This window comes from Labeo rohita, chromosome 1 (assembly GCF_022985175.1).
Source record: "Labeo rohita strain BAU-BD-2019 chromosome 1, IGBB_LRoh.1.0, whole genome shotgun sequence".
In the NCBI taxonomy this organism is placed as follows: domain Eukaryota; kingdom Metazoa; phylum Chordata; class Actinopteri; order Cypriniformes; family Cyprinidae; genus Labeo; species Labeo rohita.
In genome coordinates, this window is record NC_066869.1 from 36,908,579 (window position 1) to 36,926,852 (window position 18,274).

The 18,274-nt window shown below is 37.1% G+C and overlaps 1 protein-coding gene across 3 annotated transcripts in view; it reads right to left on the reverse strand.

Moving 5' to 3' along the window:
- rnf38 (ring finger protein 38) overlaps positions 1–12,855 on the reverse strand; it is a 40,663-nt gene extending 27,808 nt beyond the window's left edge. Inside the window, exons 1-2 of one of the 3 annotated variants that reach the window (XM_051113522.1) lie at positions 12,698–12,855; positions 10,773–11,377 (exon numbers count right to left, since the gene is read on the reverse strand). In XM_051113522.1, the coding sequence (XP_050969479.1) occupies positions 10,773–11,295 (523 nt within the window). In that variant the 5' untranslated portion in view covers positions 11,296–11,377; positions 12,698–12,855. Of the gene's footprint in view, positions 1–10,772; positions 11,378–11,926; positions 12,078–12,697 lie in introns of those variants that run through there. The other 2 variants (XM_051113529.1, XM_051113513.1) reach the window with 2 other exon arrangements.
- Between the last annotated feature and the right edge of the window lie 5,419 nt (positions 12,856–18,274).

Sequence of the window (18,274 nt, forward strand, 5' to 3'; positions counted from 1 at the left end):
CAGAGTTGGAAAAGTTGAGCCAACAGAGCAAGCGAGAAAAAGCGAGAAAGGAAGTAAGAGGAGTTTAAATGAGCAAGTTCAAGAGTGTGACAGAACAGGAGTGAGAGAGAGAGAGAAAGATTTGGCTAATGTTTCTCAGCTTGGTTCAGCTTTCCCTCTCACCCCTCTCAGTTCTCCAACACACAAAGAAAGGGACGCCAGAAAGACGCACACATCAACTCCCTCTCTTTCTCTCGCTCTCCAATATGCAGTCTACCTCTCCCGACCTCCCAACAAATCTTCCACAGGCCACTTAAACACGCTTTGCTCTGGTCTGTCTCTTTCCACTCTTTCTCTTCTTCAGACGTGCATACAGAGACGACTGAAGCTTGTCTGACAGTGATTAAACCGGTATTATAAGCCCCCAATCTGATCCTCCACACCAAGCTTCTCGGTTAACCCGGCAAAAGATAGCATCTAGCAAATTTAACTCTATGGCCAGCACAAATCCCATTTACAGTAATAGGCTCTACAGAGTGACGCTGGGCTGGGACTAAAGTTGAGATTGGTCTTGGTAAAGACTGACGTCAGACGTGAGATTTACACAGAGACGAGAGGTCAATGCGGTTTGAGGAAAGCCACACTTATGCTTTGGTCTCCAACAAATACAAAGACCGGAGCACAGGATAGAGCTCTCATAAAGACAGACACAGAAATGGAGTGCACCACAATGCCGTTTGCTCCCGAGTGGATTCAGCTTTGATGAACCCTGGGCAGATCGAGCATGGAGTCCTTTTTTAAACCTATTCAGTAATGACAATGGATCAAGAGTTGGGTTTGACTTTATTTACAGAAAACTGACGCATATACTGTGCAGCACAAGAACTTCTGATGTTACTTTGCTTTTAAAAAAAAGACTTCTCAAAGCTTTGAAGAAACCTTAAAATGGTTTTTGAAAAAACTAAAAATAATTAAACTGCAGTTAATGAGCATCTGTTTACTGACCAAAGGAATATGCACTGGTTGATCATTGGCAAACATCAGTACAGTTAAACTGCACAGTTTAGGACAACACTAGTTGATTACATCCTTAAGTTTTCTGACCCTATATAGACAACAACACAACTGAAACACTTTGTGGCCCAGAAATGTAGTAAGGACATCGTTAAAATAGTCCATGTGACATCAGTGGTTCAACCGGAATGTTATGAAGCTATAAGAATACGTTTTGTGCGCAAAGAAAACAAAAATAACGACTTTCCTAAGAATTTCCTTGAACTTGTCAGTTGCGTTGCTGGTCTACACAGGATCAGAAAGCTCTTGGATTTCATCAAAAATATCTTTATTTGTGTTCCACAGCTGAACAAAGGTCTTACAGGTTTGGAACGACATGAGGGCGAGTAATTAATGACAGAATTTTCATTTTTGGGTGAACTATCCCTTAAATATTCTCATGATTGCAACAATGACATTTCTAAATAACCCATTTCTGTGGTTTATAGTCATAAACCATCTGGGTGGACAAGAGAGGGAGTTTATGCAAAGTGCAAACTTAATTAAAAAAGGCAAGGGAAATTCTAACTTTATTAAATAATTGTTAACAGAAAAGGTGAAGATGAAATCAGAATTACTGAATAGCTAAGATTCTCATCTTTACCATAACCAACTACAGGTTTGCTGACCGTTCAGTTAACACAGGCCTGCCGGTCGATACTCGCGTCCAGATACAAAGTGGCGAGTAGAGCCCTTAAAACGGAACTGTTGGAGAGGTTGCCTGGAGACAGACAAAAGCAGCCAAAACAAACAGACTCTTTTGTTATGAAAATGGAGTGTGAGAGTAAGTTTTTCAGACACAGTAACACAATAAGAGTGTGTATGAGAGCGTCACAGCCCTGAACGCCACATACGTGGATGAGATCGAGTCCGTCATTCATCTTAGCCAACCTCATGGTTTCCCTCAAAAACCATCTCACTACGTATGTAATCAGGAAACATAACTCCATGTCCATCTGTGGCTCAATGCCTCAGACACTATTGATTGCATGAATGGACAGCAGTAGTATTCATTCAAGCAAGAGACTGTGCTATATTATTAATATAGTCACTGCTGAAGGGCATTGTTGGCAGCGACGTAACAGCTGTGAACAGTTTTTATTTTTACAGTTTGTGCAATAGTTTGTCTTTTGACAAACAAGCATCCCTTTAGTGCTATCAGTTACACACTACTGTTCAAATGGTTGGGGTCAGTGTTCTTATTTCTGCTAAGAAATTCATATTATCATTCAGCAAGGATGTATCAAACTGATCAAAAATGACAGCAACAGATTTTAATTTCAAATAATGATGTTCTTTTTGGAACTTCTATTCAATTCTGAAACAAACAAACAAACAAACAAAAAAAAAGTTTCCACAAAAATATTAAGTAGCACAGCTGTTTTTGTCATTGATACGAAATTTTTCATGAGCACCAAATCAGCATATTAGAATGACTTCTGAAGGGTCATGAGATGCAAAGACTGAAATAACAGCTGCTTTGGCATCACAGGAACATATTGCATTTTAAAATGTGTTATTGTGACACTTTCACAATATTAATTTAACCATTTTTGATCAACTAAATGCTGCCTAGGTCAAAAACAAAAACCTTTTCAAAATTATTATTATTATTCAAAAAATAATAACTGTTACAGACCAAAACAAATCCTAACCAAATTGTCCAACAATGAGAAATATGTTGTGTGCAATAAGTAAAAATAAAAAGTTCAGGCCACGAAGTTCAATCAAGACAACATTATGATTCAGTTATTTGTATAAACTACTAGTCAAAAGTTTTTGAACAGTAAAATTTGTAATGTTTTTTTTTTTTTTTTTTTTTAAAAAGAAGTCTCTTCTGCTCACCGAGCCTGCATTCATTTGATCCAAACAACAGCAAAAACAGTAATTTTTAAAATATTTTTACTGTTTAAAATAACATTTCTATTTGAATATATTTTAAAATTTAATGTACTCCTGTGATTTTAAAGCTGAATTTTTAGCATCATCACATGATCCTTCAGAAATCATTCTAATATTCTGATTTGCTGCTAAAAAAGATAATAATAATAATAATAATAATAATAATAATAATAATATTACTGTTGTTGCAGAAAGCAGCTGAGTAGACCTTTTTTCGGGTTTCTTTGATGAATATAAAGTTCAGAAGAACAGCATCTGAAGTATAAATCTGAAGTTAGAAATCTTTGCTAAATAAAGAATGTAAATAAAGCATCCTTGCTAAATAAAAGTATTCATTTCTAGAATTCATTTCTATAATCTATATTAGAATGATTACTGATGGATCATGTGACACTGAAGAGTGGAGTAATGATGCTGAAAACTTAGCTTTGATCACAGAAATAAATTACATTTTAAAATATATTCAAACAGAAATCAGTTACTTTAAATAGTAAAAAATTTTCACAATATTACAGATTTTGCTGTATTTTGGATCAAATAAATGCAGGCTTGGCGAGCAAAAGAGAATTCTTAAAAAAAAAAAAAAAAAAAATTACATTTTACAAAAACATTTGACTGGTAGTGCACATGCAAACATAGTCACTTTTTTTGTAATATTACCAATAAAAGCATTTATTACAGCTTACTGTTCTCTATAAAAGGATTACCACGGCAATAAATAAAATGAACGCACACATTTTCTTTAAAATGCATTTTCAAATTCAATTAGTGACACATTTCTGCAAAAAGATACAGTCCTTGACTATACATCTAAAACACTAATGTATTTTCATGCAACTGGAATCCTGCATTGACCAATTAGCAATTAGGATCTGTTTTATAAAATCTAGTTGAGTTTAGACTTCAGAAAAATAAGTGAATGCTCTCACACACTTACTCACATACAAAATGCTTGGCTTTCTGACAGCTGGCTGTCTGTACGGCATAAATCCAGCCAAATTCCAGCTGAATTCACACCCATATTTCATAGGAGTGATAAAACATGCATCTTACTGCTGTGGTGAGGACATACTCTATGTGTGTGCGTGTGTGTGTAGATTCACACGCAGCGTCATATAAAGGCTAATACCATAAATTACGGTCTAAAAAAGGTTTATAATACTCAATCACATGATTTATTGCAACCGCAAACCCATCCCCTTTCTTTCTCCACCTTCATCCTTTTCTCTTTCAACACACCTGGCACCTGTAAGCACTTCTGAGCGTCTGTTCTGCTTTTTTTGTCTGCTCTCACTTCTCTCTGAAGATGGTGCCAGGTCAGCGCAGTAGAGGAGAAAACCTCCAGCCTTTCCTTTTAACACTCGTCCCTGTTCCTCTGTTCCTGGGCTGAAAGGAAACGGCCATGCTTTCTGAATGGTTTATTGAGAGGTAGGGATGAGGGCTTGTGCTAATGCTCAAACTGCGCTACTGGTTTAAATAATGATCAGGAGCGTAGTCCAATTAAAACAGCTTACTGACACTACAAAGCCCAGCGCTCATCTCCCGCGCTGCACCTTGCCTGCAGAACAGCCCGCTGCGCGCACGTATGTGTGTGCGCGCGAGAGACGCGGACCTACTCAAGGTGAAAACTGAAGAGTCCTTCAGGGACACCGGCTTGATTTTGAGCACGCAGCAACAGTTGTCTTCATGTTAAGTGGAGTTCTGCAACGTCCTGATTTGGGCCCAAGTGTCTCATAGAGCTGAGTGCGCTAAAATAGACGCTGTTGTTCTGCTACAGATCGGACTGCCAGACTAAACCCGGGAATGGACGCACAAAACAACCCACGCTAGCTCTGGGGACCAGCTGGGCCCTTATAATACAAGCTTGCCCATCCCTAAACGAGAGTCATGAAGCCGGATAAACAAGGCTCGACCATTTCAAGTGCGTCCTTTAAATTAGTAGGAGTTGACACACTAAGATTACGTCTAGCTCTAAAACACTATGACACTCTCTTCAACTTTACAGCCCTACTGGCAGATTCCCACGACCAATATGAACATCAATAGCTGAAATGAAGCACAGCCACTATGGCAAAGCAATTAAATTAAATGACAAAATAAGCTAAAATAAAAACCTAGACAAGAACAACTTGCAATTTATTCACACCCTCTACGTGTTGAAATTTTTTTGTGTGTGTGTGTACAACTACGTGTAGTCCTATAGTTCATTTGGTGCATTTCCTCTTTAGTTTGCACCGTTCATGCTTACATAAACTAATAGCATTCAAATGTGCACTAAGAATAAAAATCAAAAAAAAAGACAGATTGTCTTGAGGTTAAAATATGTTGATAAGTGATAGGCATGTTAATAAGTTGATGGACCACTGGAGACAAAAACCTGTGGGTAAGCACAGTCTCACAGTGACTTAGTTCCTGTTTAAAAGCAAACAAACTACAGAACTGAAAACGCCCTAATACACAGATTAGGTTTTTGGCAAGATTAATTTTCCTACCTGCTTGAAAAGATTGAGTCAGATGTTGTTGTGACTCTGCCACCTCACATCACACTTTTCAAAAGTTTTCCCTCCCATTTGTTATTTACTATATTTACAATCAGTTCTATCAAATCATTAAAAGGGTTAAAATAAAAACAATCAAAAATAAGAAAATATACAACTGTTATACAAGCAGTGCTGGGGAGTTACTAGTTACATGTAACACCGTTATGCAATTACAAAATAAATGTAACTAATCTGTTACAGTTACTGAGAAAAAAAAAAAAAAAAAAAAAAAGTAATTTATTAAAATTTAAATGTTATATAAAATTAAACAAATTACAGTTACTTATGAAAAAGTTGACGATTACAAGGAGGGATAAATACGAATACTTGTATTAGGATTCACTATTTACTCTAAATCTGTTTTGAATGATCTCAAAGTAAAAAGAGGAACCAAAGTCTGATTTTGTGGCGGCTGTGCTTTAAAATTCAATTAATTATAATTTTATTATAAGAGATGAAGGATTTTAAAAGTTGGTTTGATTGCTTCTATTGCCCCCATTTGTGAGTCCCTTTGGATAAAAGTGTCTGCTAAAAGCTTAAATGTAATCAAATGTAATCAGTTACATTACTTTATTAAAGTAATTGAAATAGTTACTCTACTTATTACATTTTAAATAGGGTAACTTGTAATCTGTAACTAGGGCTGGACAATATGGCAAAAAAAAAACAAAAAAAACAAAACAAAACGATATTTTCAGAATGTTTGACCAATTCTCGATTTTTTACGATTTTTAACTAATCAACTTGAAAATGTAACTACAAAATGATTCAAGTAACTTTTACTTTATTAACCCTCTAGTTAAAGAAAACTCTATTCCAAGTGTACCACACATGAGGTTGTCAACATGGTGTAAACGTTAAACAAATTACTTGTTAAATACCTTTGCAGAAAAAAAGGCATAAAATACAACTACATCTTGTGCAAACTTGTCTTATATGTATATGTTAAGAAATAATACAAGAAAAATGAGGAAAAAAAAAAAAACCAAAAACAAAAAAAACAATTCAAATTCTAAATAACTGAAGGTATAACACCAGTAGACTATTGTTAACTATAAATGTTTTGTAAAACAATGAACAGCAGCTTTTTGCCGGTTATAATGATGCAAACATGAAATATTAGACATACAGTAGTAGTTCTTCACAGGTTTTTATTCGATTGCGCTGCTTTTCCATTGCTTTTCTACGAAAACATGGACGCGTTTGACTCGCGTCTCTTACAGCATCTCATGTATAAAACGGCATCCTAAAAACACGGCGCACAAGTCAAAAGAAGTTCACTCCCATCTTCTTTCATGTTTTTCTTCTTCCACTGCCCACGTCACATCTTTGTCAACACAAAAATGCATTCTGTGTGAATGGCGCCTAGTGATATGAGCACGTCACGTGAGCGGTTAAATCACGTGCGATGACATGCAGTTGGATCGTTCTTCTCTCTTTACTGTTATCATTGGCATATTGTCAAAGTGTCTAATTCTAACATTTGGTCAAATTTCTATTCAACATCACGATTCGTTGATTTCTAAAAAAAAAAATAAAATTGTGGCAAAACAATAAGTTCAAAGAAATCGATAAAAATCGCCCAGCCCTATTTGTAACCTATTACATTTCCAAAGTAACCTTCCCAACACTGCATACAAGTATCCGTGTGTCATATCACACTCTTCATTAAGCTTAGACTACAATTTGAGGACTTTTACATTTTCTACACTGATTTCAGCAGAAAACCTGAAGAACATGGTGGTATGGATTGCAACGTAATAAAATGTGTTAAACACAGACGATAATATTACTCTCTTAAAATCTTAAGAATGAAGGTTCTTTAATGGCATCTATGTTTCCATGAACCTTTTCCTATCCGATCTCATGCTGAAAAACGTACCTGTGGGAACTTGAAAGACATGAAATACATACCCGTAAGTACATATCACTGCAGTTTCCAACAGAAATGAACACTAGAGGCGGTAAAGCAGAAAGCACTTGTAATCGTTACAGTTATGAATACAGCTCCATATGCTTTGCTTTCCAGATGTAACAAGTTTGCTCGTTAGCCAGCACGGAACTGGACTTAGAATGCGGAATCATTGGGTACGAATCCTGTTAAAAAAAAATATGACTCACGATGAAAGAGCTGAAAGATGAGAGATTGAAAAACAAGCAAAACAACATTGTGTCACATTCGTTTTTGTTCATATTACCGTGTACGTTATTTTGAAACGTCACAGATCATTAGAGTCATAGCACTACTCAACGGACATTGCAAGTCAGAACTGCGGTGACACCTACAAAACCAACTTCACAAACTGTATGTTCATCTGTGAAAAAAACAATCACTTTCAGTGCCACTCACTGAACATTTCACATCGAATGGGTCACAAAATGTACACGGCAGTACGTATTTCGCGTCTTGTGAAAAAGTTCAAATAAGTATGTTTTCATCATGAGGTCAGGTTGACCTTTTCACTGCATAAAGATGATTTATAATGGAAAAAAAGTGGTTCTTTTAAGAACTGTTCACTGAAAGGAACCCAAAAATGGTACTTTTATGGCATTGCTGTAAAATGACCCTTTCAAACCTTTATTTCAAAGAGTGTAGCTGACATCACTATCAAATTTGCCAAAACATTTAATAAACAAATGCACAAGGGGTGGGAGCTCCGACGGAATTTTATGAATGACAGACGCTCCAACACTGTGAAAGCCAAACTGTGTGTGCCTGCTTTTTATCATTAGAAAATAGGACACATTAAACTTCGATCGAAACAGGGGGAAAGAACAGTTTCAGAGCCTTAATCCATTTGGTCACCTCTAACATACTCTCTGTACATTTCTGTTAAGAGTCAGCAGAACTGAGCTCGGTCTGGACCGGCCCCAGGGGGGATTCTACACCCTTCAAATGATCTTGAACTATCCACATGTACACACACACACACACACGAGTGCATGCTCACACACAGACACTCGCAAGCGGAGGGGCTGCATGCGCACAAGCCCACCAGAAATCCATTTCTCTATTGATTTTATGGGACCTGATAGCCCTTTTTCTCCCTCTCCTCTCAGCGCTGAGAATAATAGCGAACACCTACAGCAGAATAAGCCTCAGGAGGTCTAACACGGTTCCTCCCTCTATGCACACATGTGCATTTACAGGCAAATATGAGTTCGATGAGAGGATGAAATATGCAGGAAGGTAAATGGACAGGGAAAGTCAGTGTGAGAAAATGAAAGGGGGATCGGGTGGACAAAAGAGATAAAGGGATGAGGAATGAGAGCGGGAGAGGCAGAGAGAGAGCGCTTCTGTATTGAGAGCAGATGGTGTTGAACTCAGGGGATTTCAGTGTGCCGAGCTTCTCTCATTATCAAAGCGGCCTATCTGATCTCAGTCAATATCACACAAACACACATACATACACCGTTACTGTATATCCCACTAGTCAATATCACATATACACACTCAGGTAAAGTACCTCTGATTATCCATCCAGTCAATATCACTTGCTCACACCTAGATGCTTTCGCGTATCAGGACAAATCATAGGACAGAAAGAGAGCAAAGACTTGCTTAATGACAAAAGCTCACACACACTCTAGTCTAGTTGGTGCAGTGGCGGCAGCAGGCAGGCAAAGCAGGTTGCTTGACGCTCACTCCATCAGACAGGTATTTCCAGTCTGGGCTTTTTAGTAAAAAGTGTGTGTGTAGCGCAGCTCGGCCACAAAAAAGCAACTGCCAGTAGGCAAACACACCTGAGCTTAAAGCACAACACCTGAGATATTCCAGTCCACCCCCTTTACACATACATGGTCATACAGGTCCTCCACTTTTTTTTCCCCAATTTATTTATTTCACATGTGTTATGTAAAGCCTCGCTCCAGTATACGAGCACTAGCTACATTAACTCTAGGTGTGTGAACACATGGCCGCATGTGCATTTGGTCCCGACAGCTTGCTGTCTATGGCAAAAAGGAAGTGCTGGGGCTGATTAAGCCCATCATGTGGCAGGAAATAAGGATGCCAGAGGCTTAAACACTTTATATTTTGGAATTTCCATTCAGCTATACTAAAATCGTAAAGCACCATGATGCCGTTAGACAGACGGTGCGATCGGGTCAATTATTAACTTAAACCCTAAAGCCAGTGGGAACAATTGTCCCATACTGTGGGGAAACCAGAGTGCTATTTTGGACCAGCGAATAACAGCATTAAGCATCCAAAACAAGGAAGAATAGTCACAGCTTTTGTATCTGAATGAATGCAAGTCTGTCCACTTGCATGTATGCATCACCGTCTAGTACGAAACAGCATCTTGTCAAACCCATTGTATACTTCGGTCTTCCTTGTTCTACAATGGTATACGCAATGTAATTTTCATCATCAGTAGTGCCTGCATACAACAGCGCATCTGTGGGGAGAATTTTAAGATATAACGAGTCTAGTAGGTGGTATGACGCATGTGTCGAACTCATCCATTCATGCTCATCCATGGTTGAGTATACTTTGAAAACTGCGCAGACACAGCTCTATGCAAAACAGAGCGGACTGTGGAAAAAGTAGTATCATAGGAATGCTTGGTGTGGTGCTCATCAGAACTTGCGCAAACGCTAAAGAAGAAATGAGAACTGCAATTTAGCACTGTGACTATATTCTGTAAATATTCTGAATACACCACAAATGTGACCCTGGAACACAAAACCAGTCTTAAGTAGCACGGGTATATTTGCAGTAATAGCCAACAATACATTGTATGGGTCAAAATGATAGATTTTTCTTTTATGCCAAAAATTAAGTAAGGATCATGTTCCATGAAGACACTTTGTAAATTTCCTACCGTAAATATATCAAAACTTAATTTTTGATTAGTAATATGCATTGCTAAGAACTTAATTTGGACAACTTTAAGGGCGATTTTCTCAATATTTAGATTTCTTCGCACCCTCAGATTCCAGATTTTCAAATAGCTGTATCTCAGCCAAACATTGTCCTACTTGCCCCCTTAAAATGGACCCTTATGACTGGTTTTGTGGTCCAGGGTCACAAATATAGTGTTAAATCAGTCCAACACTATTTTAAACGACAATAAACATACATCAACTACAATAAATGGATGGGGATGAGCCTAAAGCTGTCTTCACCCCTATCCAGTCAGATGTAGTCTGTAATACAACTACACTCAGGCCACATATCCTTGTTTCAAAGTGTTAAAATCTCAACACAGTAAGAAATTTCTTGTTTTTCTTAAAAATCTAAGTTGAAATGAGATCCACAACCCAAATTAAACTGGTGGTTTAAGGCTGTCTTACCTGCTCCCGAGTTTCTGTGCGTTCCAGGCCCTGTGTGTCTGTGGGCGCCTGGGGAAAGCATGTTCCCGGACGGGCGCAGGTTTTCCGTGTGTCCATGAGCAGCTCCGAGCTGCTGTTGATGGTGATGGTGGTGGTGGCTTATTCCTCCAGCTGGACTTAGCGCACCGCCGCCACTCCCAGCATTACCGTTCGAGTTAGATAATCCACCGTGGTAAAATCCAGACCGCGAGCGTGATCGAGTCCTGGGGGGCTCCATAGTCACAGGATGGGGGTGATGATGGTGGTGGTGGTGGTGGTGGTGGAGGAGGAAAGGGGAAGTGGGAGGGGAATGAGACGCCGCAGAGGAGCTCTCAAGCGCTCCAGAAAGTCTAGTGCTGCCCAGACTGTGGCCCCCCTCCGAACCCCCGTATTCCGCTGGCTGGGCCCCTGCGTCCTCGCATAAATCAGCACGCTTGGGGACGGGGTCCGGGGAACAGACGCGGGGCTCTCGAGACGCTGAATGACCAGTAGTGGCGATTGGCATTTCCTTTCGGCTTATATGAGTCCCCCTCTCTCGCTTCCTCCTCTCCGATTCCACGCCAGAAAACACTTACAGATTAAAAACACTGTTTAAAAAACACAGCTCAGTCATTAAAATGCTTACAAACAATAAAGACCGTTCAAATACACAGCTTAAGTTATTAAAACATTTACAAAACTAAAAAGAATAGAAAATATTCCAGTGTTTAGAATCAAAAACTCATTAAATGTAAAAACTACTACATTTACATTAAAAATCTGTCAGCTGCGGTCGACAGAACTTAAGTGGGCAAAATAGTGACAATGCTTTAGAGAGCATTACTATATTTTAAGTGATTAAATATAAGTGTCAGTATGCTGATAATAAAATATAAATTTACTGATTTAAAAAAAAAACTACAAATATAAACCGAACTAGTTAATCTGCTTTTTAACTGTAAACATAAGTAAAATCACAAGTACTAGTCTTTAAAAAAAAAAAAAAAAAAAAAAAAACACATACATGACTATTTATAGTAAGGTACGATAAATACTGAAGAACTTGAGATTAAAAGCGGTTTACAGACGAGCTGATGTTGTTTAAAGCCCTTTTTTGTTTTAGTAGCTTAATTTCTTCTAGGCGTGTCCCTACTTACTTCATACAAAACTTATAAAATGATCAATAAAAGTCTTCGTGGTGCCTTCTCCGATCTCTAAAGCATCTTTAAAAACGTTTTAAACGCCAAACTTCCGAACCCAAGACAAGTCACATCAAAGAAGAAATAAAAACAACACAAAACTAGCCGCGATGCGCTACATAACACAGCACGCACGTGTGTTGTGTTTATGATGAATACGGTCAATAAATAAAGTATATAAATAGGAGAGAGCAGCTGGTTATCACACACTTCCGTGAACCGCTAGCGTTAGCTCCCAGCTACACAAAAACACACAAATACATGTAAAATTGTCTGTCTACCGCTCTTCTAACACACCTAACACATAGATACACTCTATAAAAACACTCCTTACTTTTCCGGCTAGTGTTTAACTGATTTAAATCACATTTAGAGTGAAACCATGGAGATGTATTAGCTTGTGTTAGCAGTGAATGTCGCGCTGGCTTTAGTCCACCATCTGCCTTTAGTCTCACAAAACTACCACAAATAAAGCCCTGGTCGTCCTTTAAAAGCCCAGGGCCACATGTCCTGAACAGGCCGCTCATCGCTAACGAATCTGCCCTGGTTATGAGAAACATTTATATTTATAAACTGTGTTTTGTGGCGACCAGTAAGAGCTGAAGCGTTCTAAAGTCCCTAATTATATTTACATCAGTGGAAAAACGGCGAGAAAAGCTCTTTTTATCACTCCTCCCACTCAAACAAACGCGTCTATATCTTAACTGTAAAATAAAAAGAGGAACTCACCCGGAGCTGAGTGGAGCTGTGTGTTATGAAGTGTTTTTGAGCTGATCTTTTGGCGTGGTGCTCCTGCGCTCAGACGGTGTCAGTGAGAAATAATGTGACAGACCATCAGCGCGATTTCACAGCTCCAGCACAGCAGGCCAGAGCAGCCGAGCACAGAGCCGCTGTGAACAGTCCACGCACCCGTAAATGAAGAGGAAAATGAACTGCACTTAAGGCTTTCGAGCTCAAATTATACACACATAAGGCCCACTTCACAGTTCACCTGAAATGAAACACAAACCCCCTCATCTAATAAGTAAAATCCTTAGTAGAACAATGAAAACATTAACTGGTAAGTCATCTGCCATTCCTACATAACTTTAACTTAAACTGTTCACATTGCAACTTAAGATGTGTGTGGATAGATCCAATTTTGTGTCTCAGAAGTGGAAATTCTATTCACACATATGCTTATTCTACAAATAAAAGTGTTTTCGAAATATATTAGGGTTACTTATCCCTAAACAGTGTAATTAATGTACACACAGTGCTGTTGTTACAACATTTCCCACTGTCAGATAAGAAACACTTTTATTCAAACAGCAAATAATAGTGGGAGCAATTTTACTAGGGCTGTCAAACGATTAATCATGATTAATCACATGCAAAATAAAAGTTTGTGTTTACATAAAATGTGCTGTGTATATTAATTTATGTATATATATAAATACACATACATATATGCATGTCATTTAAAAATAAAAAATAAAAATTATATATATAATTTAGTGCTGTTCAAATGATTAATCATGATTAATCGCATCCTAAATAAAAGTTTTTGTTTATATAATAAATGTGTGTGTATTGTGTATATTAATTATGTATATATAAATACACACACATATATGCATGTCATTTAAAAATAAAAAATAAAAATTATATATATATATATATAATTTAGTGCTGTTTAAACGATTAATCATGTTTAAAAATAAGTTTTTGTTTATATAATATATGTGTGTTTACTGTGTATATTAAATATGTATATATAAACACACAGTATATATTTTGAAAATATTTATATGTATTTACATGTGTTTATTTATATACATATAATTTATATTATATTTAAATATATTTAATATATAAACATAACATATTTTTCTTAAATATATACATGCACGTGTGTGTATTTATATATATATACATAATAAATATACACAGTACACACATATATTACGTACACAAAAACTTTTATTTAGGATGTGATTAATCACGATTAATCATTGCCCAGCACTAATATAATTTATATTATTTGTACATATAAATATTTTGTATTTAAATATAACATATTTTTTCTCAAATATATGCATGCATCTGTGTGTATTTAAATATACATAATAAATATACACAGTACACACATGTATTAGACAAACCCAAACTTTATTTTGCATGCGACTAATCACGATTAATTGTTTGACAGCCCTAGATTTTACCCCTGTATTTCTATTGTATTTAAATTTAGTCTAGTTATTAGTTTGTTGATTAGTGATTTAAAGAGAAATCAAACTGTTACCATCGCCAAATTTATAGAATTTCAGACTGAAATATTTTCTTTCGCTCTTTCTCTTTTTTTTATTCTTTACCCTTCTTGTCCGACTGTAGGTCACATTATTTATATTATTATGTATGTTCTAAACATGTTTTCCTTGTGTTGTTTGTAACGCAGAACTATCAAACAATTAATCGCGATTAATCGCATGCAAAATACAAGTTTTTGCTATGTATATTTATTATGCATATAAAAATACACAGATGCATGTATATATTTAAGAAAAATATGTTATATTTATATACAAAATATTTACATATAATTTAATATAAATTATATGTAATATATATATATATATATAAGTTACATACAAGTATGCATGTTTATTTATATATACATAATTAATATACACGGTACACACACATTTTATGTAAACACAAACTTTCGTTTTGCATGCGATTAATCGTTTGACAGACCTATTGTGATTTGTTTTTTGGTTTGTATTCCATTTCACTTGTATCCATCTTTAATGGCATAAGGTTTAAATAAAAATAAGGTTATGAAATAGTTATTTATTTATCTATTTAACTATAGCTACTAGCAGTAGTAGAAAATAGGTGCTGCCCATATGGCATCTATCGTGTATCTATTGCTCTGGTCTAGTTGGAGCACTGAAGGGAATGCAAACTAGAGAGATGCGCCGCTGAAGGGGAAACGCGTGAATAATTTACAAATGTTAGATGCTTCTCCAATTTATCTTGACAACACATGTAAACTGGCTCCATTCACTTAAATATCCCCAGCACTTTTTCGATTTATGTAAACGTTTGATTTGCTTCGTCTGTAGTTGTTAACTCGGGCCATTCTCTAGGGCTTGTTGGACATTTAAACCTGATCACGCCTCTTGTTGGCTAGTAGCAATAGTGTGGACATGTAAGTCGACCATAAAAAAAACAAAGATTTAATGAAATTGACTACATATGTTGTTTACTCTTAAGAAACGTGATTCTAAATCAACTTCTTTTAGTCTTGCGATAATGTATTTTAGTCTAGGTATCACATTTTTATCAACATTTAGTAGTAACAGTATGTTCTGAGATAGGGCTTTAAATGGGGGCTGCTTTTAAATCTTTTCTCATTTCCTTTTCCCATGCATTTTTCTTAAGACAAGTCTTCAATGAGTCACAGGAGCTGTGATGAGTGTGTATGTGGGTGTCTGAGTCCCACTTTCAAATCCCACCTTGACACACACTTTTTTTATCTCCATTTCTTTTAAAAACAAGCTCACATGCAAGTCATATGCTTCCCAGAAAGCTATTTATGCATGTCCTGTTATCTCTTTATTTGTAAAGAGTAAGATCTTTCCCGGTTACGTTGAAACGCACATAGAAAAGATACTACACTTAAAGTAGGCGTGTTCTGTAGTGATAATTTAAAGATTGGGCGAGAGATGGCAGCAAGAGGGGCTGCTTTGAAAGGAAATATGGGGGAGTGATAGAGAGAGGGATAGGGGGATGGGGAGAGAGAGGATGGGGGTAGGGAGGTGTGTGAGAGCGTGTGTGAGGGGGGGGGCTTGGCCGATAGGCCTTCTTATTGGTTTGTTCAAATAGTGGGGGAGGGGCACCCAGCATACACCAGCTGTATGAGGAGAGAGAGGAGAAACAAAGGGTGAGATGGCGAAGGGGGGGCACAGCGTACGTTTCCTCACTAATATTCAGGGATAATTAAAATTCAGGCAGGGCTGATGATTTAAAATGCTGATACGCTCAAATTAAAAATTTACATGCGCTCGGATTCTGATCTAATACAGTGTTAAACAAAAAACTGGTGGAAAACTTGCTTTTAAGTAACTCTTTTATTAACACTTGATTAATATTTTACAGTAGCTTCATGTTTTCAGTTGTTACACGGTGCCCATTCCCAGCGCTCTTTCTTCTTAACCTTGACCAGGCGGATTTTATTCATCAAGAGATCTTTGTAATGCGGTGAAATGTGTATACGCACATAAGCCAGAGGAAGCTGTGCTTTGCATTATTTATTTAAAGGACAAAGGAATTACTGGAACCCTCTAAAACCAGTGTGACTAGTCTCAAAAAAAAAAAAGAGAGAGCGAGGAAGAGAACCCGGGTGAGAATGAGCGAGAGAAAGAAGGGAAAAAAACACAGGAAATGAGAGAGGGAGAAGGGAGGAGAGCGGCCGGCCTCCTAGCGTTTAAGCCAAACCAAATCTGAGGGAATTGGCATTGGCTGCTTCGCATGAGAACTGAGAGGAAAAAACTATAAGACAGAAAAAGGTTAAAGAGAAATGCCAAGAATGCAAAGGCAAGAATCAACACATTTAAGAGTCTTTCGTTCTGCTGGCTGACTCGCTCTCCCTTCTGAATGCAATTATAAACTACCACATTTTCACACTGTAAGCTCGAAATCCGGTTTTGATTAAGACGCGTCGACTTGGGTGTTGGTAGTCAGCATTAATTAGTGGAAGACCTGGGTTTAATCACCTCTGCGGGCCTGTAAACATAAAAACACGTCTACTAAGCTTAAAACCAAGTTTTATCGTTGTTGGTGCGTTCTGGTATAGTAGCCGGGATGTTTTAAGCTGTCTTCGAAGTTAGTTAGACATCACCAGCTGGGTTTACTGATTGGAGATCGCTGCGGTCGCTGTCTTTTGGAGTAGAGATAGTGGGATCCTGGTCTAGGCGTCTCGTGCAGCGTCTTCCCTGTTAACATCAGAGATCGAATGTGTTTGCCAAGTTTCTGGTACGTCGGGCGTAGATTCGCTGTCTGCTTTCAAGTCTCTTGGCCCATGGATGTCATGCCAAAACCTACTGAGACTTAAACACATTCTAGCACACACACACAGTCGTGCATACATCACGCACATGGCAGCTTGTCTCAGGCCTGCAGCTCTGGAACTTAACATGCCACATACTGTTCACATAAACATGCTTTATGACATGTTATTAATGTTTGTCAGTATAGTATGCGCTGGGTTTTAAACACAAAGGCCCATAACAGAAAAACCTGTAGAAATACTAATCATGATCTCTCTGTAGTCAGATTTGCTAACAAGTACCGATTAAAAGTTTGGAATATGGTTTTAGAATTTTTTTAATGCTTTTTTTTTTGTTTTTAATCTCTCATGTTCACCAAGTCACCATTTATTTGAAAAAAAAATTACTGTAAAATTAGAAATTTTTTGAAACAATTTTAAATATAATTTAAAGTCCAGTCTTCGGTGTCTTATGGTCCTTCAGAAGTCTACTAATATGCTGATTTTAGTTTTGCTTTCACAAGAATGAATTACATTTTAAAATGCACTCATATAGAAAACTGTGCTTTTGACTTGTAATAATATTAACAATATTACTGTGTTTACTGTATTTTTGGTCAAATAAATAGTCAGTCTTTAGTCTTGGTGAACATAAAACCTTAAGGAATAGTTGACCCAAAAATGAAAATTCTGTCATTAATTATTCACCCTCATGTCGTTCCAAACCTGTAAGATGTTCCTTCATCTTCAGAACACAAATTAAGATATTTTTGATGAAATCCGAGAGCTTTCGGACCTTCCATAGACAGTAATGCAACTACCACGTTGAAAGCCCAAAAAGGTAGTATGGACATCATTACAATAGTCCATGTGACAATTGTGTTTCACCTTTAATTTTATAAAGCTACGAGAATACTTTCTGTGCACAAAGAAAACAAAAATAACGACTTCATTCAACAATGTTTTCTGTTCTGTGTCAGTCTTCGATTCGAGTTCATTAAGGCATGCATTAATACTGTACTAATGTACACTCTTAAAGGAGAAGTTAATTTTCAGAACAAATACGTCCAGATAATTTACTCAACCCCTTGTCATCCAAGATGTTCATGTCTCATGTCTTTATTTTTCAGTCGTAAAGAAATTAAGTTTTTGAGAAAAACATTTCAGGATTTCTCTCCAAATAGTGGACTTCTATGGTGCCCCAAAGTTTGAACTTCCAAAATGCAGTTTAAATGCAGTTTCAAAGGATCCTATCTAGCGAATCGATCAGTTAT